We start from the raw sequence: 24,473 nt of genomic DNA on the forward strand, positions 1-24,473 counted from the left end.
TGCGGGATATGGACCATTACAGGTAAGTACCGGAAAAAAAAATGTTGTTGACCGCGCTGCATCACATTTGGCGATGCAGCGCAGGTTATGTTTTTTTTCTTTTCTGTACTTACCTGTAATGGTCCATATCCCGCATTTTGCAACGCCCCACCCTGACCCTCCCCCGCCTGACGTCACCGCCCCGGTATAACGCCCTGCACGGGCCGTGCCTGCAATTGAGAAGACCAAAATGCGAAGAAAGGAATCCTTGAATTATTCTCAACCACTGGGCTGCATCCCAGTCCCTCGATGGACAGAATAGTTTTGTGTATCCTGTACTGCAGAGTTTTCCAGATGTTAACTTGTCACCCACATGCAGAAGTACAGACACTGGACTGAACTGTAAAAGGCTCCCAATGCTTTAATGCATCAGTTTGCTTACACTCTCCAATGCTGCATTGGTCTGCTGATATTAATCACTGTAGGGTCGATGCTACAATTGCTGAGACATGACTGCAGCAGATGGAGCTGGGTGTTGCCTTATCTACAAAACAAATAACATTAAAAATCACTTGTTCCATATTTTGACCACGAGATTATAATTTGTGATCATTGCCTTGGGTGTATCACTTCAGGATCTCACAATTGCTTTTCCAGGCAAAATGTTTAATTAAAGACTGAGAACAACTTTGTCATGAATTTCATGTAGAGACGAAATAAAATATACTCGGTATACCCTTTTGAGTAAATCGATCATCTATTTCCCTTGTTTTGCAGGAAAACGTTCATCAGGAGACACAGAGATAAATCGACTTTCTTGCAGCCCCGGTGGCTCTGTCTGAGTCTCTTCATCGTGCTGCTGCTCGCTGCGCAGGGAGTTCAGAGCTTCTTTCTCCTGAGGATGTTCTGGGAGCTGGAAGCAGTGAGGCACAAGCACACTGAAACCTTCAGAAGCGGTAAGAGCAGAACAGGAGCTGAGACCAGGGGATGCTAGTCACTGGCGCGAGCTCAAAGTCTGATCATTTCTATTCATTCAATGTGGAATCGTTCTATGATGTTACATACAATTGCCATGAAATCTTTAAATAATTCCTAAGCAGGACGTGTAAAAACGTGAAACCTTCTTATGTCTCACGTGTTAGCCTCTGCATAATTTGTTTTTACTCAGAACATTCGAAAGTGTGTCATATTTGGTCTGTAAGTCATAGATAAACCACACATATTTATTAATATCATTGATTCATTCAATGAGTAATAGCAAAGGCTGTGAATTTTGGGTCCCTGCATCTGATTGGGACTTTGGAGAAAATTGTAATCAGATAGCATTCGCTGTTTTCAACAGGGCTAAATTGTGAATTATGTAATAACACAACATAAAACCCGAGCCGACATCTTCAAAGAAAGCAACATAATGAGACACGCCCGTAAAGGCCTAACCGGACCAGATAAGGGCACGCAGGGAAATCCTACCAATAGCGGAAACACTAGGAAAAAAAATGAGGCAAAAGCCTGCAACCGTTACATACAGCGATTGGCACACTTGTTTTGAATTGCCGAATAGAAGAAGAAGGGCAGGGCGAGTAGGAGGTCAAAAGGAAGGGCACTAGACCCCTTAAAAATTCACTCTCGCCGTTGAGCCCACCCATCCACACCAAAATTGCGGATGTTACAGCCACAAGGACGGTAGATGAGGACATGCGGGAGGCAGCACAGAAAGATACCCAGAGAAAAGAGTAACCTAGGAAGAAGAGCTGCTCAAACAGTGTCCGTGGGATGCCTCATGGCAGAGGCAATTGGAAGCAGGTGATAGCACATAATGACAGCCAGAATAGAAGAGCTGCTCAGACATTGTTCTTGGGATGCCACACAGCAGGGGCACTGGGAGCAGGCGAATTGTCAGCAAGGGTCCAGGGCAGACAGACACAGCACTTGCATCCTGGGCTGGGTCTGACGGCTGCCCACAAAGATCAGTTGAAAAGGAAGCCTAGATTCTGCAAACACTGAGACACCTGCGAAGGGGGCCATCGCTCAGGGTTAGTGATGTCAACCAGAGATAGGAGTCAACAAAATAGTACAACATTTTGATATTGACAAATATGATGTTTAACAAGTAAGCATGGGGATTGCAAATGGTCAACCAATACATTGAGAAATGTATGACCCATGTTTTGATATACTGTGTAATAAACTCTGACCTTTCTGCACCATAAACTGCTCCCTGTTTGATTTAAGAGGAGGGGAGAGGGTGCACTGTGTGGCCAAGAAGGAGGGTGTGAACTTGCAAGTCTGGGAGGGGTTAGAATTCTCACTGTTATGAGTTTCTTGCTATCCCTGAGCTCTAGAAAGCGCTATGGTGCGACCCCACTAAAACACCAAAATTCTACTTCGTAAGTGCCCATTCAGCACTGTCTATGAGCTGCTGAAATGTCTTGGTACCATTTTGGCTGAAGCCATCACATGTTGGTGGTGGAGATTTCCCCTCCGGGGAGACCTCGAGCTCCCTTTGCACATGCTGTGCTTTGTGGTGAGACGGCAAGCCTTAAGTGCTGCCATGGAACCCCCTGACCATTGCGACTACCAATGTACTACATTATAAATTGTAATTCTTATTGGTTATCTATGATTGATATATTTGATTTGCTGGTAAGCACCTAGTAAACTGCACTGCATGTGTCCAGGGCTTGGAAAGCAAATGCTACTAGTAGGCCTGCAGCACTGATTGTGCCAACCACATGAGTAGTCCTGTAAACCTGTAAACGTGTCTCAGGGCTGCTATTGCAGTGTCTCTGAGTGCAGTTGTTAACTGTCATGTCGCATTCCATAGGAGGCACAGAACATGGTAGAAGATTGAGAAATTAGATATATATTAACATATGACACTAAAACAACACATGAACTTAATAAGAAGATTGGATATGGGCTGTGTGGTTATATTCTTACTACAGCCTTTGTTAATGACAAGAGTTTAAAACATAGCTGGATGAATAATAGGATTATGGGTGATAGCACCTAGGCATTGTCATAGATAGCACTAAGACGTATTCTGTGTGAGTTCGCTTACTAGATTTGTGGAGTATAGGTTTATTTTTTTTGATTTTTCTGTTGATTTTTGGAGAGAGGTGGAGTTTTTACACATATGTTTGAGGGATTTTAAATGGAGGTGGGTGAGTTTGGATAAATGGAGAATCCATGGCAGCTCCACCAAAATAATAGTTACAATGAATCAAGAATATGTCCGATTAGGCATATGTAGGTGTTTGAGTAGTCTACTGCACAATAGATTACATTAAAAGAACCTAGCAATAAGATTGAGAGAAGTGAGTTTTAAGCCCTTCAGCATCTGACCGGTATGACCATTGAAAACGCTCAGCCTCAATCACCCTATTAAAGCCAGGAAAGTAATTGCTTACCTCAAAAGAAATAAGGTAAATATTGTCAAGTTGCAGGAGAGCCACCTGACACACATCATGCATTCAGCCTTTGCCAGACTACTTCTCGTCTTCTCATCTTTTCCCTCACGTTCGAGGTGAGTAATAACCGTAATTCAAACTGATGTAGATTTTTGTATCCATAAAGTGGTTTCATGCCAGAATGTTAGATATGTAATGGGGCATAGGAGCATAACTGACATTGTAGAGCTAGTCTTAATTAATGGCTCAAATGTGGGCAATGTGTCTTATTATGAGTTAGCTGCATATAACTTGGGTAAATCCAAAACTCCCACTTTGATTGATAGATCTAACAGTACAGTCCTGGATATGGGATTCATATGAAGAGAAGAGTATTAGGATAGTTAAGCAGAGACATCAGCTGTGATGTTGACATGCTTATTAAAGATAATTATGAGAAGACTTTACCAAGTGTAGAGAATTTGGTGGAATTACGGCTGAGACTGCTATAACCAGTTATGGGTAAGATTTCTTTTCTGAAAACAATAGTGCTGGCTAAATTTATGTGTCTATGAATTGATATTCCAGTTATGCTACCCAGTATATTTTTGTGGAGATCTATGACAGGGGTGGTCGATCAGTACCAGACATTGATGATATTACTTCAAGCAGAAGCACGCTGCATCTCCCACTATTATAGGGAGGGTTTTATCAGGGGCGTAACACAGGCCCACGCAGCCCCCGGGATGCGGGGGGCCCCCAAGCGCCAGGGGGACCCCTCAGCACAGCACTCAGGCTGCAAAGCTCCTGATTGAGCCCGGAGGGGCCCCCTCCACATGCCTTGCAGGGAGGCCCCCTCGAGTTTCGCTACACAGGTGGGTTTTATGTGACCTAAGGGCAAGTGGAATGGTGTGTCCTTCCCAGCGGAATTTGCTGGAAGTATATTGGCACTGTGAGAAAGTGCATTGTTAGTTGAGAAGGGTGTGAGCCCCTGTCAAGCAACAACCAGAAGCCCCATCAGGGTGAACCACTAATGTCACCATGTTAACATGTGCTTAACTCTCTGGTAGCTTGGCACGAAAGCAGTCAGGCTGTACTTAGAAGCAATGTGTAAAGTATTTACACGGCACACAAACATCAGTAATTTGAAAACACAACAACAGAAGAATCCCATGCCACTTTAAAAGTATAGAGCAAATTACAATAAATTATTTGACACAAAAACAACAAAAATCCAATTAGTAGAACTGGAGATATGACATTTTAAAGGTTTAGGTAAAAATAGTGCTTTAAACCACAAAGTGCCAACCGTAGTTATCTGATCGTGCTGGACCGAGACACATTCACAGTTTAAAGCAGAATGCGATGGAATATGGACTGGATACAAGGACCAAGTGATTGCATTGAGGCTGCTTCGTGCTGCGTCAATTTAGATGAGGATCTGTAATGGCTGCAATACGAGTTTGTGTCAAGGCTGCGTCGTGCTGTATCGGATCTGATGAGGAGCTGCGTCAGGTTTGTGTCATGCTGTGTCGGTTATGGTGAAGTCCACAGCTGGGCTAGCAGAGCACATTTAGGCCCATCTCCAAGGGTCCAGGACAGGAGGGGCACCACCTGGGGGTTTGGACTCACGGCAGGCAGCGTCCAGGTGCAGTGCTCAGGATGCTTGGAGTCTTTTCTGTCCCTGAGGCTCGGATCAATAGGCCAGCAACCTATCCATTTGGTGGTCCTGGGTTCAAGGTGCAGGGCAGTCCCTCTCATTCAGGCAACAGGCCAACATTGCAGAGCAACAGGATAGCTGAGCAGTCCATATTCTGAGTCTTACAGCGGTCAAGAAGTGATCTGAAGAGTTGCTCCTGAGGGTCCACTATTATACCTGGTGCCAGCTTTGAAGTGTGAGAAGTTCCCCTCCGGCAGCAGCTGGAATTTCCTTCCTTCTTGCCCTGGCCCCAGATTGACTGTGGCGTACAAAAGTTTAGTTTAAAACCCTATGTGAGTGTGCTCCAGCAGAGTCTTGGTAATGCAAATGTGATAGGTGACAGTTCCTCCCCCTCAACCTAATGGAGATGGCCCACCCTGACAACACATATTCCCCCTTTGTCTCACTGTCTGGGAAGAATACACAAGGACCAACTGCCAGTTACTCCTAGTCATGTGAACCAGGATACAGGCTGCAGGCAATAAATGGTTGGGACAAAAAAAGAAACTTCCTAAAAGTGCCATTTTTAGAATTGTGACCTAAAGATCCAACTTCGCTATCAAAGAGGGTATTGAATTACAAGTCTTTAGAGACCTACTTGATATTCAGACCTGCTCCCAATTGAAAATTATCATTTATTAAATGTAAGAAGACAACCCAATGTTATCCTTTGGGAGGTAGTCCTTGCAGAAGTAAATAACGAATTTAAGAGTATTTCAAGACCAGGACATGGAAAACTTAAAAGTACATGTCCAGCCTTTTAAATACACAGAACCCAGGCTTCTGGGCTGTGTATGGCCTCTGTAAAGGGTGCCTTACATGTATAAAAAAGGAAAGTTTAGGCCTGGTAAAAGGTTTATTTTGCCAGGTCGAAATGACAGTTAAAAACTGCATACACAGACTGCAATGGCAGGCCTGAGACATATTTAAAGGGCTACTTAAGTGGGTGCAACAAGGAGCATTGCAGTCTCACCAGAAGCATTTAATTTACAGGCTCTGAGTACATGTAGTGCTACTTTACTAGGGACTTACAAGTAAACTGTATGTATCAATTGACTGCAAGCCAATTTTACCATGTCTAAAGGAGAGAGTACAAGCACTGTAAAGTGTAGAGACTCCTAAGGCCAACAAAAACAAGATCAGCAAAAATTGGAAGATGAGAGCACAAAGTTTGGGGGAAGACCAGGGCCGTACTGGCTACCCGGCATTTTGGCATGCTGCCAAGCTGGGGGCTGATTTCGTTGATGGGGACCTGCGTGTGCAGAGCGAAATTCATTTTGCTTTGTTTATTTGGAAGCACACGCAGGTCTCCATCAATGAAATTAGCCCCCACCGCAGAGACATCAGCCCCCAGCTCGGCAGCATGCCAAAACGCCCAGTAGCCAGTCCGGCCCTGGGGAAGACTACCTTTAGGCTGACAGGTTTAACAGGACAATTCCAAGGGCACTCAGGGAAGTAAATATGTGGAGCATGGTAGGGTGGGTATGGCAAAGTTGGCTAAAAAACAAGGGCTGGGATTAGGCTATTCCCCTTGTCTGCTTTACTTAAATATACCATGGGCACCTGTAACATTTTAACCAGGCGAACACAACCTTATGACCATAATGAATATGAAGCGGCTTAGTGAGTTGTTTGAGAACAATGGCTCAGAACTATAACTCAGGTTCTGGACCTTTAACAACCAGTAGTTGTTGGCAGTGGTCTATAAGGCAATGTACAAGCACACATGCAGACAACCAGAGTGCCTATACAGGAACCAGAGCACCCAAAGACAACACACATATGCATCTTCTCTTTAGACAGCATAAGTTTGTACTCTTCTTTTTCATGACCATGAATACAGGACAAAGGAAGCTTCTAAAGTTGTGTGCGTACAGCTTGCATTGATATACCTCCGTCCCATCCATAGGCACTACACAGCATAGTGTAATATAACACACTTCAGTTATATGACCATTGTCTTGAAACCAGTATGCAACTTATGCCCTGATGCAAACTAAGATCCACAGCATCTACAACTTCACACACCTTCTCTTCCGTGTGGTCGCTGTGCACTTCTTCACAGTTTAGATCATTCACATCACTCGCTCCGTTCACTGAAATCCTCTTTTACTAGAACCTCCATCACTATTTCTGATTGGATCTTTAAGTGTTACCTCTCCTGGGTTCACTGTTGCCACACTGATGAAGTCACCATTTCACAATAGATAATCTTCCAACAGTGAGACTGTTATGACGTTGGACTACTTACTACCTCCACCCTCATCCCAACAATAGTTATCTTGTGAAGGCATAACTTCACTCTGTGCCACAGGGTGCAGGGATCAACATGTGCCCCCTCGGCCTCCAAAGGGAGGCCGGGCATCCAAGGGGGACCTGCTGGGGGCCCCCAAAGTTGTGTTCCGACAGCCTTTCCATGTAGAAAAGGCCATGACGGAAAGGCTGCCGGAACCTGACATTGTAATCTCTCGGGCCGAAATGCCCACCCTTGAGAGTACAGACCGGATTCCAAATGGCTCTGAGCCCGTCGGAAGCCAGCTGGAATGACCATCAGGTTTTGTTTACGACCGCCTCCATCGTAATGAGGCGGTCGTAAAGTAAACTGACCGGACCATTACAATACGGCCGTAAAGGCTCCGACCGAGGGTCGGAGCCTTTGATGGCTGCATTGTAATTGCCCCCTAAGAGCTCTATTGAAAACAATCCCTTGGCAGCGGGGTCTAGACACTTTCATAGGTGTTCTGCCATCAACATTGCAATGCCCTAATCCTCAGCCTCTGACTCTTCAGGATATGTGAAGTTGTGTTGGGGTGAGAGAGAAGGAGAATGTGAGTCATAGAAGTGTGCACAGACATCCTCTTTCCTCCACCCGTTCCACTAGTAAGCAGGTGCAGTAGTGCTTCATTTGGAAAAACAAAAGTGCTAGGCCCCAAGGTGTTCCACTGCAGCAGACACTACCCACAGCTCCTACCACTGCAGCTGAATGGCAGTGCCAGCATTTCCTATTATCCACTGCACTTAAACAAATGTGAAATTTTGGACAATTGCAGTCACCCCAAGCTGCAAGGATGGTCTGGAAGCGTGAACTTTAACAAATTTGTGATACATGCAGTGCCCTAGTGCTTAGTTTGTGCTGGTTGTTCCCGGTGCTCAGCACCGGCACTTAATTGACAACACTGGCATTTATGACAATCTGCCACATGGCAGCGCTGTTTGTCTTCTTTAGAGACGAGCACAACAGCAGTTATTTATTAAATCATTATGCATTCAAAATTTCTGATACTTGACGCCCAAGCCATTATTATAGCTATGGGGGCCTAGAATAGTTTGCATTGTGAAGCTTGTGGATGTGTGATGGCAGCCGTTGTGTTAAAACTGTGATTGGCAGCACTGGCAGAGGCAATGGGTTGTGCAAGTGAGAGAGCGCAAACTGACTTAAAATGTATGAGTGCATCACACTTACCTGTAGTAAGCACAAATCATGAGGAGAAATGCCATGAGTGCTAATAGTATCTATAATTATATTCTGAATGTATAGCTAATGTAGAGATTTAAATAGAAGTGGAACTAATACAGAAATGTGTGACACTATATGATTTTAGTAGATGTGATTATTTCTGAATCCATGTCGTGTAGCTGTTAGAATGTAAGATGGTATGTGGTTAAACGCAGAATGTGGTAGGCCTCAGGGCCAGAGCTAAAAGGGAAGGTGTTTCTTTTCATGACATAGATTGTATTAATGTTTTGGTCATTGCATTAAATGGGCCATGATTTATAGAGATGTTTACTAAATAATAGAATAAGAGTATTAACATGCTTTAATTAATGAAGAAGTTGGATGCTATAATTATGATGAAAAATATTGTAGGCCTGAAATGTTTTAACATTGATTTGCACGTACATGTCTGGGCTTAGAAATGTTGCAGGCCTTTTTTGAAGTCTATGAGAGTTGGGTTCTTGGCTGCAGATATCTGTCTGCACAGGAAAAGGGGGGATCCAATTATAAATGAATGAATAGAGGTCTGTTCAGTAGACGGCCCAGACATGGAGGAGGGTTCTGGAATGTTTAAGGGGTATCAGCGGGCCGGAGAAGAGTCTGAGAAGCAAGGTCAACTCTAACGTATGAGGCCCAATACAAAGCATCATGGAAAAAGCCAGAAGCTACACCACGTGAGGGGCGTCTCGCAAGGGGCGTCTCAAATGTTGTTGACTGTTTTGTATTAGGGACAGCACCCCTGGGTGGAGTTAGAGCAGATACCTGAGGACCCTCTAGAGAGCGGATGGGTAGGCAGAGAGGGGTCATGACTGGAGAACTATAGGTTTTCACCAAGAGACTTAGAGTGAGTGACTTCCCTTGGGGGTCATTCACTGCTGACACCTTTGTTAGGTTGGGTTTTGGATAAGTAGGGATACCATCTAGAGCAGGGTAGGGACAGCCTAACCTGTGCGTTTTTCCTCCAACCTAAATGAAGGAGAGATATGCGTCAATGCTGATAGCTTTATTATTCTTAGAACTTGTGTTAGTGATTTCCGTTGCTCGTCTGAGGGCTTTCCGAGAGCACATGTATGTAATTGGACCTGTGTATCTCGTGAATCTCATTTTGAGATGCCTGTATTTGCAGCTTATCATATCTTTACAATAAACTTTTGAAAGCTAGAAGTTGTTTGTGATCTTTGGGAGCAGAGTCCTTTATTGGGTGAACTAACTTGCAGAGAGGTGCACTTTCTTTCCTCACAGACAGGCAACAAAGGTTCAGTCGACCAGATCGAGGTTTAGATCAATAGTGGTAAAGTATCGATCAAAATCTCGCCCTTTCAGTTGGTAGCTATAGAGGATGGTTGCCTTCTTGAGGACGGTAACCTAGGCCAGGTTAGCTTACCCCAAGGCCCCTAGAGATCGATGATCGGAAGAACAGCCCGCCGAAGAAGATCCGGATGACGTGAGACAGAAAAAGCAGCAGTATCGGTCGAGAGTGAGTATAAAGGGTTATGCGTGTTAGATTGCGGTGTTTTGTATTGTATCTATGTTGTAATGTCTGGCGGAGTTGAATGTCTGTAGAGTGACTGTGGAACAGGTTGTGAGCGCGCGCAACCGGTGGAAATCTTAAGTTCAAGGAGAGCTTAAGTGGTTCGGGTGTATCGGACACCCAGAGTAATTGTCAACTAGTGTGAAGGGGGTCATGAGGTACCATTGATCACCCGAAAGACCGAGATAGGGGGAACGTAAGAGTGAGTGCGTGAGTAACGGACGCTGGTCGGAAGTTACTGTGTGTATAAGCAACCTATCAGAGAGACGATAGACATTTCGTCAGTTACGTTGACAATTACATATAGACTGTGGACGTACAGTCGAGAGAAGTGACCGCTTGGTCGGAAGTAGTCATTTTTCGGTGTATGAATGGGACGCATGCATAACCGGGAGACGAGTTGAGAAAGGAGGGGTGCTGCTGCGAAGCGGAGAAAAGTGACGTCAGAAAGTGTCGCGACGAGATTGGCCGACCGGAGAAAGACCGCGCTGTGATAGGCCAGCTAGCAAAGACGTCAGACAGGGTCGCGACGTGATTGGCCGACCGGAGAAAGACCGCGCTGCGATAGGCCAAGTTAGCAAAGCCGCGACAGGATTGGTGGATTGTCATCAGGAAGTAAACAGAATAGCGAGGCTGGATATTGTGCGCATAATTATGAAGTGTTTTAAATGGCTGAAAGCGGTGTTTAAAAAAGAGAAGCGGGGATCGTATGAAGGGGAAGAAGCCCCGCCGGAGGGTACGCCAGCTCGTTATATGGCAGTGAATGTTGGGCTGCATACGATCCTTTGGATATCAGAGTGGAGTAAGATTACTGAAGGAAATGAGGAACTGACGTTCCCGAAGTACGGGACGTTCAGATTAGAGGTGTTACATCGATTAAAATCAGTCATGACCTCAATGAGACCCTTGCCTAGACCGACCCAGTTTGAAGCCCTTGAAGCATGGATTAGGGCAGCGCATGAAAAGAATATGAACAGACGACAAGAAAGGGTGAAACGATCGGTAAGGGCAGTGCAGGATGCCAGGTGGGATGCGGATGCTAAAAGATGGAGAGTGCATAACCTGGAAGTAAATAAACTGTACCCAGTATTAGAGGTGCCCGTAAATAAAAGCCCCCTAGAAGAAGATGATGAGAGCGAAACAGAGGACAGCCTGATAAACAGATTATTGACAGACAGGCCACCCCCGTATAATAGAGCAGGGGGAGAGGTCGAGCATACAGAAGGAGAAAAGGGGGGCAATGCAGGAGAGCATAGACCGCTTCCCAGTTCAGAGTGGGATCCTGAGGCAAAGAAAGAGCTGTCCCAGCCTAGTCAGGTGCAACAGGTAGTCGGGAGGTTTGTGGTACAAAGAGCGCCGGAAACGGAAAGCGCCACATCCTACCCATTACCAGATGCACTACAGGTACCTGTTACCATAGGTCCTATAATATCGATATATGACCAAGAGAGAGCAAGAGGGGAAGAACGGGTACGGAAGGACAGAGAAAGAGCAGAGAAGGCAAGAAGGAACGATACGATCAATTCCCCAAGTCAGATGCCGATACCGAGAGAGTGGAGCACCCCGATGCACACAGCAGGGGACCCAGGAGGAGATCCTGGGGGCCCTAGATGGCCAATGGATCTAAGGGGATCTGGACGAAAATCCTTTCAAGAGCTAAATGAGTACATGAAGCAGTGGGATGAGGCAGTGAAGGCTCAAAAGAGCATCATAGCTGCGGAAGCTGAAAGGGAAAGTCAGGACAGCCGAGCTCGGACTCACTGCGGGGCTGGGGAGAGCAGCCCGGAGTGGGACTGTAGAGAGAGAGAGAGTAGGGGAGTCACCCATTGGGCCCGGAGGGGAGATAGAACAGACCTGGAAAACGGGGGCCCCGGGAGTGGAGGGGTGGCGCGCCCAATACTCAGTGAAGAGGAGAGGAGAGCTCAAGAGTACAGAAACAGCTTTAAGTGTCCACACTGTGTGCCCGGCACCAGAGAACAAAATGGGAGCTGTGAGAGGTCGCACCATAGTCCCTGTGATGACGGAAATGAGCGCAGCCCAGGGAATATGGGGAACCAGGAAGGATCGTATCGGATACTGAGCGATACTAGGCAAAGAGAGAGTAGCGACCAGAGGGAAAATAACAGAGAGGTGTGCGGTGAGAGGAGAGAAGAAGAAGAGAGTGGGCAGAGCAAGAGTAGGGGTAACAGGCCCGTGTTCCATCACCTTCCAAGATCGGATGGCCGAGCATGGGACCTGGAGAGATGGGAGCAAGGGAGGGCACCCATTAACTCTCCCGAGCCCAAACGTAGAGCTCGAAGTTGGGATGGTAGGGAGACCAGTGAGCCCCCTTCGAAAGACATATTGCGAGCTGAGATAAAAGCCAAGAGACTTGATGTCGCCAGCTTAAGGTCAGACCTGGATGACATGGTAGATGGTACCCTGCCTTTAGAAAGAATGGAAATGTATGAACAGGATGAAATACTGTATATGGCAAAGGACATCACTCGAAAGGCGAGAGCAGTCCATGAGAAGTTAGTCGAACTAGCAGGCAAATATATGGTGGACTTGTCAAGAACCAAAGCATTACAGGGTAACCACAGGCTACATTATACAGATCGAGACCTAGATGAGAGGAGAACGATTGGGCTAAAAACGCACATAAGGGAACTGATCGCTGGAATAAGGACATGGAGGGCACTAGATAAGTGGGAAGAGAGGTGGTCCAAGAAAGGGACCGGCAGGAGAAGCACGCTTGGTATGACACCAGGACAGCAGGGAATAGAAGCTTACCCTTTGCGTGAAGTCGCAAATGGGAACTATGTGCACGTCCCTTGGAGTAGGGGAGATTTAGCTGCTTTTACCACCTCCTTCCCCAAATTACGGGAAAACCCAGTGGAGTGGTACAAGCAAGTGGAGAGATTTGTAAAAATCTCAAAGGTCCTATGGATAGATCTAAACACGCTGTTTGACATTGTAGTACCAGGAGATCTGTGGACCGCATGCAAGGTTAGCGCTGAGTGGCCCACAACGGAGCCAGAGAGAGATGCTAAGACTAATGGGCCGTCCGAGATTGTGATGGCAAAATTCGAGAGAGTGATGACTTGGCTGAAAGAGAAAGTGCCAATGCAGGACATAGATTGGGTCAGAATAGACCGAACAAGACAGGAACCCAAAGAGACAGTTCACGAATATTACGAGAGATTGCTGAAGGCGTTTAAACAGTATAGCGGCTTGGATGTAATGGATCCAAAGGACATAGGGCAATTTGTGTCCAAGTTCGTCCTGGGACTGAGACCGGATATTAGTTTAATGATTCAGCAACACTCGATTTGTTGGCAAAGTAAACCCCTAGATGAAATACTGAGATATGCCAGGTACTGCTGTGATGAGATAGACTCCAAGGCTAAGAAACTAAAAGAAAAGTTGATGGTGGTACAGATGCAGGCAGCAGGAAAGGGGGGACCGCAGCAACAGCAGCAAGGAACAGGTACAGGAGGAAAGAAGCAGTACAGTCAGAACAAGGGCAATGAGGAGAGTTCTACCTTTAGACCCAGAATAGACATAGCTGCCTTGAAGAAAACGACTAGGTGCCACCAGTGTAACGAGGTGGGGCATTGGAAACGCGAGTGTCCCTACAATGTAGAGATAGGAGAACAAGAGATAGAGGAGGAAGAGGTCCAGAGCGCACCTACAAGAGGGGTGACGCCATACCAAGGAAAGGTGCTCAAAGGGGGGGGGGCTCCTCCCCGAGCCCAGTTCCCGCAGCCTCCTCGAGTAGGGACTGTGGGTAAGACCTATAGACAAATGCCCCTGTTTGTGGAAGGTGAAGAGTGCTATTATGTGGACCCATTAACTGGACAGAGAGTGGAAAGAGAAGACTGCACCCTTGGGGCAGCCTTAGAGGTGGACCAGAGGGGACCCTATGTCGAAGCAGAAGTAGCAGGGTGCCCTACGACATTTCTGGTGGACACAGGAGCCACTAGGTCCACGATCAGATCAGCTGCAGTTCCAGACCTGCCCATGTCTGGAGAGACCATACAAGTGGTAGGGGTCGCAAATAGGAGAATAACCAGCCAATTGACAGAACCAGTACAGGTGAAAATAGGGAAGTACAGCGATGAGCACCAATTTGTGGTTTGCGATTCGAGTCCTGTGTGTCTGCTGGGAAGAGACCTGTTGTGTAAACTGAATTGTACTATATATTGTACACCTCAGGGAGTGGAGGTATTGACCAATGATGATGACGCAGATTTCAAAGTTGCAAACTCAAGAATATGCGTGGAGCTGTACCCTACTTTGACAGTAGATGAGCTCCCCTGGGACTTGAGAGAGACAGTGGCACCAGAAGTATGGGATTTCACTGGGGAAGAGATTGGATTGGTCAAAGGGGTGGACCCAGTGAAAATTGTAGTGAAACCGCATGCTGAGTTCCCAAGAACACCCCAATATAAATTGACTCCAGAAACGATTGCAGGCATAAAACCCGTGATCGAGTCCATGATTAAACAGGGAATACTGAAAGAAATCGTGGGTAGTCCATGCAACTCCCCGATTATGGGTCTGCAGAAACCAAATGGGAAATTTCGGATAGTGCAGGACCTTCGAAAGATTAATAACATAGTCGTTTCGTGTTGTCCAGTGGTACCGAATCCATCAGTGATACTGTTTCAGATTCCATTCCAAGCTGAGTGGTTCACTGTGATCGATCTTTGTCAGGCTTTCTTTTCGATCCCTCTGGACGAAGAAAGCCATTTTCTTTTCGCATTTAAGCTGGAAAATCGCGTCCTAACATGGTGTCGTATCCCTCAGGGGTATACAGAGAGCCCATCGATCTTTAACCAGCTTTTGAAGAAAAATCTTGAAAGTCTAGTGCTGCCCCAGAAGTCAGTTCTGGTCCAGTACATAGACGACCTCCTTGTGGCGTCAGAAACAGAAGAAGCTTGCAGGGAGGACTCCATTGCTTTGTTAAATCACCTAGCTGCCAATGGGCACAAGGTGTCCCCGGGAAAGTTGCAGTACTGCCTGACAGAAGTGCAGTACTTGGGACACAGAATAGAGAAAGGCAAACGAAAGGTGTCACCAGACAGGATAGAGGCGATCATGAAAATGAATGCGCCTAAGACACAGAGAGAGGTCAGGATGTTCCTAGGGATGGTGGGTTATTGCCGACAGTGGATCGTGAACTTTTCACTGAAAGCAAAGCCCTTGCAAAAACTGACACACAAGGAGGTGAGCGATCCGGTACCATGGGACAAAGACTGTTTGATGGCATTCTTACAGCTGCGAGAGGACCTGTGTCGTGCTCCGGCATTGGGAATGCCTGATTACAATAAACAATTTTTTCTTTACTGTTGTGAGAGAGAGGGTTGTGCGTTGTCTGTGTTAGTCCAAATCCATGGGAATGCCCGTAGACCAGTTGCTTATTTCTCGGCTACTTTAGACCCAGTAGCCGCAGCGTTGCCCGGATGTCTCAAATCCGTTGCTGCAACGGGTGTCAGCATTGAGAGGTGTGAAAATATCGTCATGGGGCACCCGTTAGAGGTGTGCGTGCCCCATTCTGTTGAACTGTTGATGACCAGGACCAAAACACAGCATCTGACCAACAGCAGGCTCACGCGATATGAGCAAGTTATTCTTGCTGCAGAGAATGTGACCCTCAAGAGATGCTCTGTTTTGAACCCTGCCACCTTGATGCCACTCCCAAATGATATCGAGGATGATGATGAATGTACAGACCATGACTGCCTCGATGTGACTGAACTATGCACCAAACCCAGACCCGACATCGTAGATGAGCCACTGACCGACCCAGATGAAATTTTCTTTGTCGATGGCTCATGTGTAAGAGACGAAGTTGGGCAGTTGAGAGCAGCTTATGCTGTTTGTACAATTACTGGAGTAGTGGAAGCTGGGTGCCTGGAAGGAGTACACTCCGCTCAGGTAGCCGAGATTATTGCCCTGACACGTGCTTGCTTGGCAAGCAATCAAATTCGAGTCACCATATACACCGACAGCCAATATGGTTATGGGGTAGTTCATGATTACGGGCAGTTATGGTCTCAAAGAGGGTTCATGACCTCTTCAGGCTCTCCCATTCGCAATGGAGAGTTTGTGCGCCTGTTGTTAGAGGCGTTGCAATGCCCAGCAGGTATCGCAGTTGTAAAGTGCACCGCACATACCAGAAATGAGGACTTCGTTTCGAAAGGCAATAGATATGCTGATGAAGTTGCGCGGTATTGCGCAGAACAAGGGTACTCTTTCACAGAGGTGGAAGTGGGTGGAATAAATGTAAGAACTGAATTAGCCATGATACTGGAAACTGTTGATACTTGGGATGAACTGTCAAACATGCAAGAAAATGCTCCTGATTCTGAAAAAGAAACATGGGAAAAGGCAGGATGTGTAATGGGTGAGTCCCATTTTTGGGTCTCAGCAGACGGCAGAGCAGTGTTGCCCAATGAGATGGTGAGTCCAATGGCTAGACTCATACATGGTCCCGTACACTTAGGGAGAGATGCTATGCTGAGAGTGTTTAGACAGACTTGGTACAATCCTAAGTTTAGAATAGCAGCAGAAGCAGTGTGCCAGCGTTGTGTGACCTGCCAGCAGCTGAACGTAGGAAAAAGAACACCAGTTGCACTAAGTCACATAGGAAGGTCTGGAGGTCCATTCAATCGAATGCAGATAGATTTCATTGAAATGCCAAGGTGCAACCGCCTTCGCTATGTCCTGGTGGTTGTTTGTGTGTTCTCCAGATGGGTTGAGGCATACCCTACACGTAGGTGCGACACCCTCACAGTGGCCAAGTTACTGCTCAGGGAACTCATTCCGCGCTTCGGGGTGCCGGCCTTTTTGGAATCAGATAGGGGAACACATTTTAACAGCGAGCTTGTGAAGATGATTTGTGTAGCGTTAAATATCGATCAGAAGCTGCATTGCAGTTACCGACCAGAAGCCTCAGGAATTGTGGAGCAGATCAATGGCACGATCAAGGCCAGAATAGCCAAAGTTTGTTCCTCAACGACCCTGAGTTGGCCTGATGCCCTGCCATTGGTTCTCATGAGCCTTCGTAGTACCCCAGACAGAAGAACGGGGTTATCACCACATGAGGTGTTAATGGGGAGAGCAATGAGGCTGCCATCTGTCCCAACTACTGCACTGTTAAATATCACAGATGATATGATCCTGGACTATTGTAAGGGGCTGTCTGACGCCATTCGTTCTGTGTCCCTTCAGGTGCAGGCTGCCGAGGTTCCATCGTGCCAGGGCCCGTGCCATGACCTGTATCCTGGGGACTGGGTCCTGGTGAAAAAACACGTGAGAAGAAGCTGTCTGGATGTTCGTTGGCGTGGGCCCTTCCAGATCATCCTGATCACGAACACAGCTGTGAAGGTGGGAGGCCTGCCCAATTGGATCCACGCGTCACATACGCGAAGGGTTCCAGCACCTCGGGAAGAAACAGCTCCTCTCTCGGATAGACGTCCAGAAGAGGACCGAGAAGCCATAGAGGGGGCTAGCCCAGCTGTAGAGGTGCCAGCGGAAGCAGGGAACGAGTCTGACCAAGCTGAGGACGGTCAGTACAACAGCGAAACGGAAGACGCTACAGAAGGAGAAAGTAGCTGGGAATACGAGTCAGACACTGACAGGTCTGACAGAGAGCGAGAACAGACAAGAAGGAGAAGGAGTAGAAGGGCACGTGGAGAAGCTAATTGGCCGCAAAGAAGGAGCTCTAGCCTGAGGTCAACTCCAGAGGTAACCCTTCCTCCGATATCAGAAGACTCAGACCCAGAAGAAGGTGCTCAGGGCGCTGAAGCACCCGACCGAAGAAGGTCAAGAAGAGTGCGTGTGCCTAACAGAAGATACTCCACACCTGAGTGGACATATCTGGCGACAAATGTCTGTGAAACCGGAGACAGGGAGGATCCGAGCGGTGGTGGTGTCCAGTTCTGAGCCCATTATCACCGTGGAAATACGACTGTTGGTACCCGGTGTCGAACAAGAAGGGTCACTAACATTCATGCTCCCCAGACCTCCCCGCCTCAGCAAGTTAAAACACATGTTCCTTTCAGAATTGCAATTCCCCGACTTTGGTACAACGATAACAGCACATGAAGAGCACAATCTTCGTTTGGAAATATTGAACTATGCTATTGAAGCTGCAACAACAAATCTGATAGTAGACTGTTAAAGGACTTTGTAAATAAAGCAACCAGAAAAAGAAGATTACCTAGCGCCCAGGAAGCAGAGAATATTAGGGAACTTCCCTTGAGTTGATGGAGAAGGGCTAGGGTTGTCTTGTTTGAACTGTTAAAGGACTTTTGCGAAGAAGGTTGTCAGCTTCCAATTGTGTGGATTCTAAGGACAAAAGGATTAAAAAGAGACTGTAAAGGAACGAGAGGAAAAGAACTTTTGGCTAAGATAAGAGAGAGCCATATTGTCTGACAAAATGGAGGCCGGCACCCAGAACCGCAGAGCTAAATGTATAATAGGTACACTAATAGTAGGAGTGATAATATTAATAGCTTTAGTGGTAACAATTTCTTATGTAAAGGGACATGAGGAAGAGGCAAAGGTAACTGATGTGAAATCTGTAGAGACGCTTACACCTACTGTTGCTGGTGAGAAAAGGGAAAACACTCAAGAGAAAGCGTTATTAGCTGCAGAGGCCCGTAGGTTACACGTAGATGAGTCCCAAGGAGACTTTAGGTCAAATGCTTATGCTAAACTCTTATATGAATACGTGGATGCCATGGAGGTTAAGGATTGCTACGTCTGCATGCAGTTGCCGGCGTCTGTAGATGAAGGAATTCGGTATCATCACCTCCCGCTGACATATGGCATTACATGTAGCTTATTGCTTAGTATATTTTATGAGAGAGATAGTTTTGAATACTATTTCTCCAATTATGATTCAGTGTTGCCAGAAGTCCCAAATTATAAGCAGATGAACAAATGGGATTACTGGAAGAGTGAAGACAGATTGGCCAAGTTCTTCATTCCTTGGATTACCTTAGATACTTCACATGCCCGTAGAAATAACCTGACATGCAAGGTGTCAGAAGTCGAGAAGAAGTTCATAGGGCAGGTGGATGATCGTTACAGGAGACAAAAGATTTTGAAAAAATCAGGACAATGGAAAACAGATTGGACCGAGGAAGAGAAGGCACACAAGAGAAAGGGTAGTAGTGGTCCAATAGCTTTAGATAAGACACAGAGAGGAAAGCTATGTCTTCACCGAGCCAAAACGTATTATGAAAATGTATACGTGGGAGAAGTCGACTGTGAACATGCTTTCAATATAGAGTACTATACTAAAGATTTCCTGAAGGGAATGCAAGTAATTCCAAATGTGTATTTTGTATGTGGAAGAAATGCCTACGTGAGACTACCTGACAACTGGTATGGATCATGTTACTTGGCAATTGTCTTCCCCAAAATATATCATGCACAAGACTTAGTGATCATTGAGGGCAAGACATCATCGAGGGGAAGGAGAGATATAGGAGATGCAGAAATGGTTGGAGATGTCTTTGGAGCTATGTTCCCTCTTTTGGGGGTAATCCTTAATGATGTTAAAATTAGACGACTGGCAACAGTTGTCGACAGGTTGTCTGCCAGCACTGCTCAGTCCTTAATGCTGGTAGAAGGAGAGATGCAATCGATAAGGGCTATGGTTCTTCAGAACCGTCTTGCGTTAGATGTCCTACTAGCAAAAGAGGGCGGAGTCTGCAAGGCTTTGAAGGTCCAGGAATGTTGCACTTACATTCCAGACAATTCAAAACCCCTTGAGAAGGTTATTAGGAACATAACTGATATTCACAAGGAGATCGAAGACTTGAGTAAAGAAAATGTCTGGGAAAAGGTGGGCCACGGAATGAGTGCAGTTGGTGGGTGGATTTCCACCTTAGGCAAAAGCTTTGTTTGGTATATACTAAAACCTATCATCATAATATTGATCTGTGGGATTATATTGTGGGGATTGGTGAGGGTATTCAAATGGTACAGAGCAAGAAGGTCAGAAAGGGCCCAAAGAGAACAGCTGCAGAGATTGGCTGCCATACAAGATACTCAGTACAGGAGTCTGAGGGCTCTGGAAGCGCAGAGAATGCCAGCAATAACTGCAGTCTAAAGGTTAGTGATGACCCCGAGAGGTCATCAAAGGGGGGAACTGAGAGAGCGCAAACTGACTTAAAATGTATGAGTGCATCACACTTACCTGTAGTAAGCACAAATCATGAGGAGAAATGCCATGAGTGCTAATAGTATCTATAATTATATTCTGAATGTATAGTTAATGTAGAGATTTAAATAGAAGTGGAACTAATACAGAAATGTGTGACACTATATGATTTTAGTAGATGTGATTATTTCTGAATCCATGTCGTGTAGCTGTTAGAATGTAAGATGGTATGTGGTTAAACGCAGAATGTGGTAGGCCTCAGGGCCAGAGCTAAAAGGGAAGGTGTTTCTTTTCATGACATAGATTGTATTAATGTTTTGGTCATTGCATTAAATGGGCCATGATTTATAGAGATGTTTACTAAATAATAGAATAAGAGTATTAACATGCTTTAATTAATGAAGAAGTTGGATGCTATAATTATGATGAAAAATATTGTAGGCCTGAAATGTTTTAACATTGATTTGCACGTACATGTCTGGGCTTAGAAATGTTGCAGGCCTTTTTTGAAGTCTATGAGAGTTGGGTTCTTGGCTGCAGATATCTGTCTGCACAGGAAAAGGGGGGATCCAATTATAAATGAATGAATAGAGGTCTGTTCAGTAGACGGCCCAGACATGGAGGAGGGTTCTGGAATGTTTAAGGGGTATCAGCGGGCCGGAGAAGAGTCTGAGAAGCAAGGTCAACTCTAACGTATGAGGCCCAATACAAAGCATCATGGAAAAAGCCAGAAGCTACACCACGTGAGGGGCGTCTCGCAAGGGGCGTCTCAAATGTTGTTGACTGTTTTGTATTAGGGACAGCACCCCTGGGTGGAGTTAGAGCAGATACCTGAGGACCCTCTAGAGAGCGGATGGGTAGGCAGAGAGGGGTCATGACTGGAGAACTATAGGTTTTCACCAAGAGACTTAGAGTGAGTGACTTCCCTTGGGGGTCATTCACTGCTGACACCTTTGTTAGGTTGGGTTTTGGATAAGTAGGGATACCATCTAGAGCAGGGTAGGGACAGCCTAACCTGTGCGTTTTTCCTCCAACCTAAATGAAGGAGAGATATGCGTCAATGCTGATAGCTTTATTATTCTTAGAACTTGTGTTAGTGATTTCCGTTGCTCGTCTGAGGGCTTTCCGAGAGCACATGTATGTAATTGGACCTGTGTATCTCGTGAATCTCATTTTGAGATGCCTGTATTTGCAGCTTATCATATCTTTACAATAAACTTTTGAAAGCTAGAAGTTGTTTGTGATCTTTGGGAGCAGAGTCCTTTATTGGGTGAACTAACTTGCAGAGAGGTGCACTTTCTTTCCTCACAGACAGGCAACAAAGGTTCAGTCGACCAGATCGAGGTTTAGATCAATAGTGGTAAAGTATCGATCAAAATCTCGCCCTTTCACAAGCTGCAGTGGCCTCCTGACGAGGGCCCTGGCACTTATGTTTTTTCACAAATTAACTACTGCATTGTCCCAACATGCATGCTGTGCTAAAAATAAATCGACGAGACCGTCACCATTTGGTGTGCTCCTGTTAACAAGTGCCGCATTTTAAAATAAAGTGCTGGTGCCAAGCACCGCCTAACAGCGGCACAACTGAAGCACTGCAGTGATAACCAAAGCAGCAGGCAGAAGGGAAAACCTCCACTGCCACACCCCACCCCACCCTACCCCACCTGCCCCGCTCCTTGCACTTTGACAAACAAAGCAAATCAATTTTGAGGAGCTGAGGAGAGCAAGGTGCTGTGGAGCTTCTCCCTTCCTTGACAGCACTTGTTGACCCTTTTTGTCAGTTAATGTGTGGCTAGCAAGCCAATGTACGTGGCCAGCAGTACCGAACGGAATGGAGAGCAGTATTTGTCAAAGAAAGGGGAAAGAGGCATCCAACAGCAGCATTTCTTAGCTTTGTTTGGGAAGATAAGGCGAGGCAGTGAAGCCGTGAAGGTTTCCCCTTCTTTCTTTCCGTGTGTCTTATTTCAGGCTTTTCTAGGACCTCAGACTCAAAACGGGTGGAATTATCTGACAGTCTTAAAGCCCATCGAAGTGGACTATAATGAACATTAAAGCCTCGCTCCATGGTACTGGCCTTCATCTCAACTTCGGCTTCGGTTAACAATAGAGCGGGGTGTTAATGGTTGTAATCGCCTGATTCAGCGTGGCTGTTGCCTTACTTTTTTATTTGTGTCTAACCTCACTTTCTAGCTGGGCACCTTTATGAATAATGTATTTAAATAGCATTTGACCTGGAAAGGATCAGATGTGGTGTCTGGACTGACAGGCTTTTTGACAGACCTTTAGTTTAGAATTATGTCTGACTGAACATGGTTATTTATGGAAATAATCAAATTAGTTGTGCCTTATCTAAATAGTCTGCCAAGACACATGAATAAAGACACCGATTGATTATGGCCTAATTCACTATTATGTACAGCATTCTTTTACTGTAGATTGATCACATATGCTGTAGCTGCTATCCTGTTTTCAAAGGTTATCATTTGAAATAGCTGTTGGAGTAAAAATGACAGAATCGCGTTTGCCCTGCATTTCCTGATCAATTTCTATATGCAAGCAAAGCACATATTTTCATAAGAAGCCACCAATGATAGAACCCTCAAAAAACTTTGGGGCATATTACCAACAAGTAGCGATATTTATCGCTAAGTAGGTTTAGCGACGATTTTTTTATCGCTGAGCATCGCCGGAATTTATCGCTGAGATAACGTGCTATTAGCAACGTTTATCTCCAAAGGGATACATTTTCCGGCGATAGCGGCGAAATGCGTGAATATCGCTGAGAATACAGCGATATTCACGCATTAGCGACAAAATGCTCTTATCCATGTTATCCACCTCCCATTGGATAATATGGCTAAGAACTGGTCTGGGCAGGTGTTAGTATTTGGAGATATTCGCGCTTAGATAATATCGCTAAAATGCAAAGCGGGCCCCAAACCGCTCGCTATCACCTAAAAGCTGTCGCTAACTGCTGTTAGCGACAACTTTCTAATAGGGCGATAGAATTATTGCCGCTTTGGCGAAAATTCCCTATCGCCACCCTTGATAATATACCCCTCTGTCTACTGACAGTGCACACCTTCGAAACAATTCCAATTCCTGTTTCTATTCCATTTCAATGGGTCATTTAAAGAAGAATAGTCTGAAAAAATTATAGAAAGCCCTGGGCACTGGCTCCTGTGGAGGGATCAAGTGCCCGGTCATTAAGTGCAACTGGTAACTTTTTGTATGTAGGAATGGCACCAGAGCGTGCAGTTGGCACAGAGAGCACCACATCAGATCAATACCATGCTCAGCTTTCCTTCATCACTAGTCAACTGTTTTTTTTAATGGCATTGTTTTTAATCACGATATGTGCACTCCTATTGGTACTTAGGAAATGAAGGCGCGAGGACGTGCAGTCGTTCGCAGCCAATTTGTGACCATTTCTTTCTGGCTTTGCAGAAGGTCTGAAACACAATGCAGATTTATCTAAAAGCTGCCTAAAGTGTCACCTTGTGCATGAGACTCTGAAGATGACATATTACTGTTGGTAAACATAAATATAGACCTGACGTGTGTATACATTTACTCAAAGAAGATTCTGCATTCGTACTTATGCTCCTCATTCTGTAACCTCTTTACCAGCCATGGAGGGGATCAGAGCACCCTCTGGCTAAGACCCCCCACTTCCTATCTACCAGTAGAAAACGGTACATAGATACATGCCAACACAGTGTGACGTGTTCAGCAGAAATACATCAATATTGTGAAAGCCTTCCAAGGATGATGTTTCTAAGTATGAACAAAGGCTCACGTGAAACATTTAACTTTTAAATATTTAAGTTGTCTTGTTCAATTCTTTTTCAGATTTTTCTACTGAGCAAAAGAGGGCTCTAGACTGGAGGGATCACTGATCCACTCCATCTTGGGTAGAGGAGGGCCATCTTGGGTAGAGCTGCAACAACAGTGCAGTGCGCGCACATGGTCCCACCCCGCCCGTTTATTTTTAGGCTGCAGCGGACACCGGAAAAGAACAGGTAACAGGACACAGAGGACACCAGGAGACCAACTCACAAAAACCATTGGTGCAACTTTGAGCTCCACCGCACAAGGGTCTGATGTTTGTGACACCAGAACATTGTCTACAAACTGCAAAGAGGTCAAATAGAGGTCACACATGCCAACATTTTGATATTGGAAAGAGGAAGATTTTGGGATACAAAATCTGAGAC

At 45.7% G+C, this 24,473-nt stretch overlaps 1 protein-coding gene across 1 annotated transcript in view; it reads left to right on the forward strand.

Annotated features, from left to right (window-relative positions):
- Window positions 1-24,473, forward strand: part of LOC144818908 (uncharacterized) — a 322,331-nt gene that overhangs the window by 98,540 nt on the left and 199,318 nt on the right. Inside the window, exon 2 of the mRNA XM_078676776.1 lies at window positions 757-935. Within this exon, the coding sequence (XP_078532902.1) occupies window positions 757-935 (179 nt within the window). The remainder of the gene's footprint in view (window positions 1-756; window positions 936-24,473) is intronic.

Source organism: Lissotriton helveticus, chromosome 2_1, assembly GCF_964261635.1.
Source record: "Lissotriton helveticus chromosome 2_1, aLisHel1.1, whole genome shotgun sequence".
In the NCBI taxonomy this organism is placed as follows: Eukaryota; Metazoa; Chordata; class Amphibia; order Caudata; family Salamandridae; genus Lissotriton; species Lissotriton helveticus.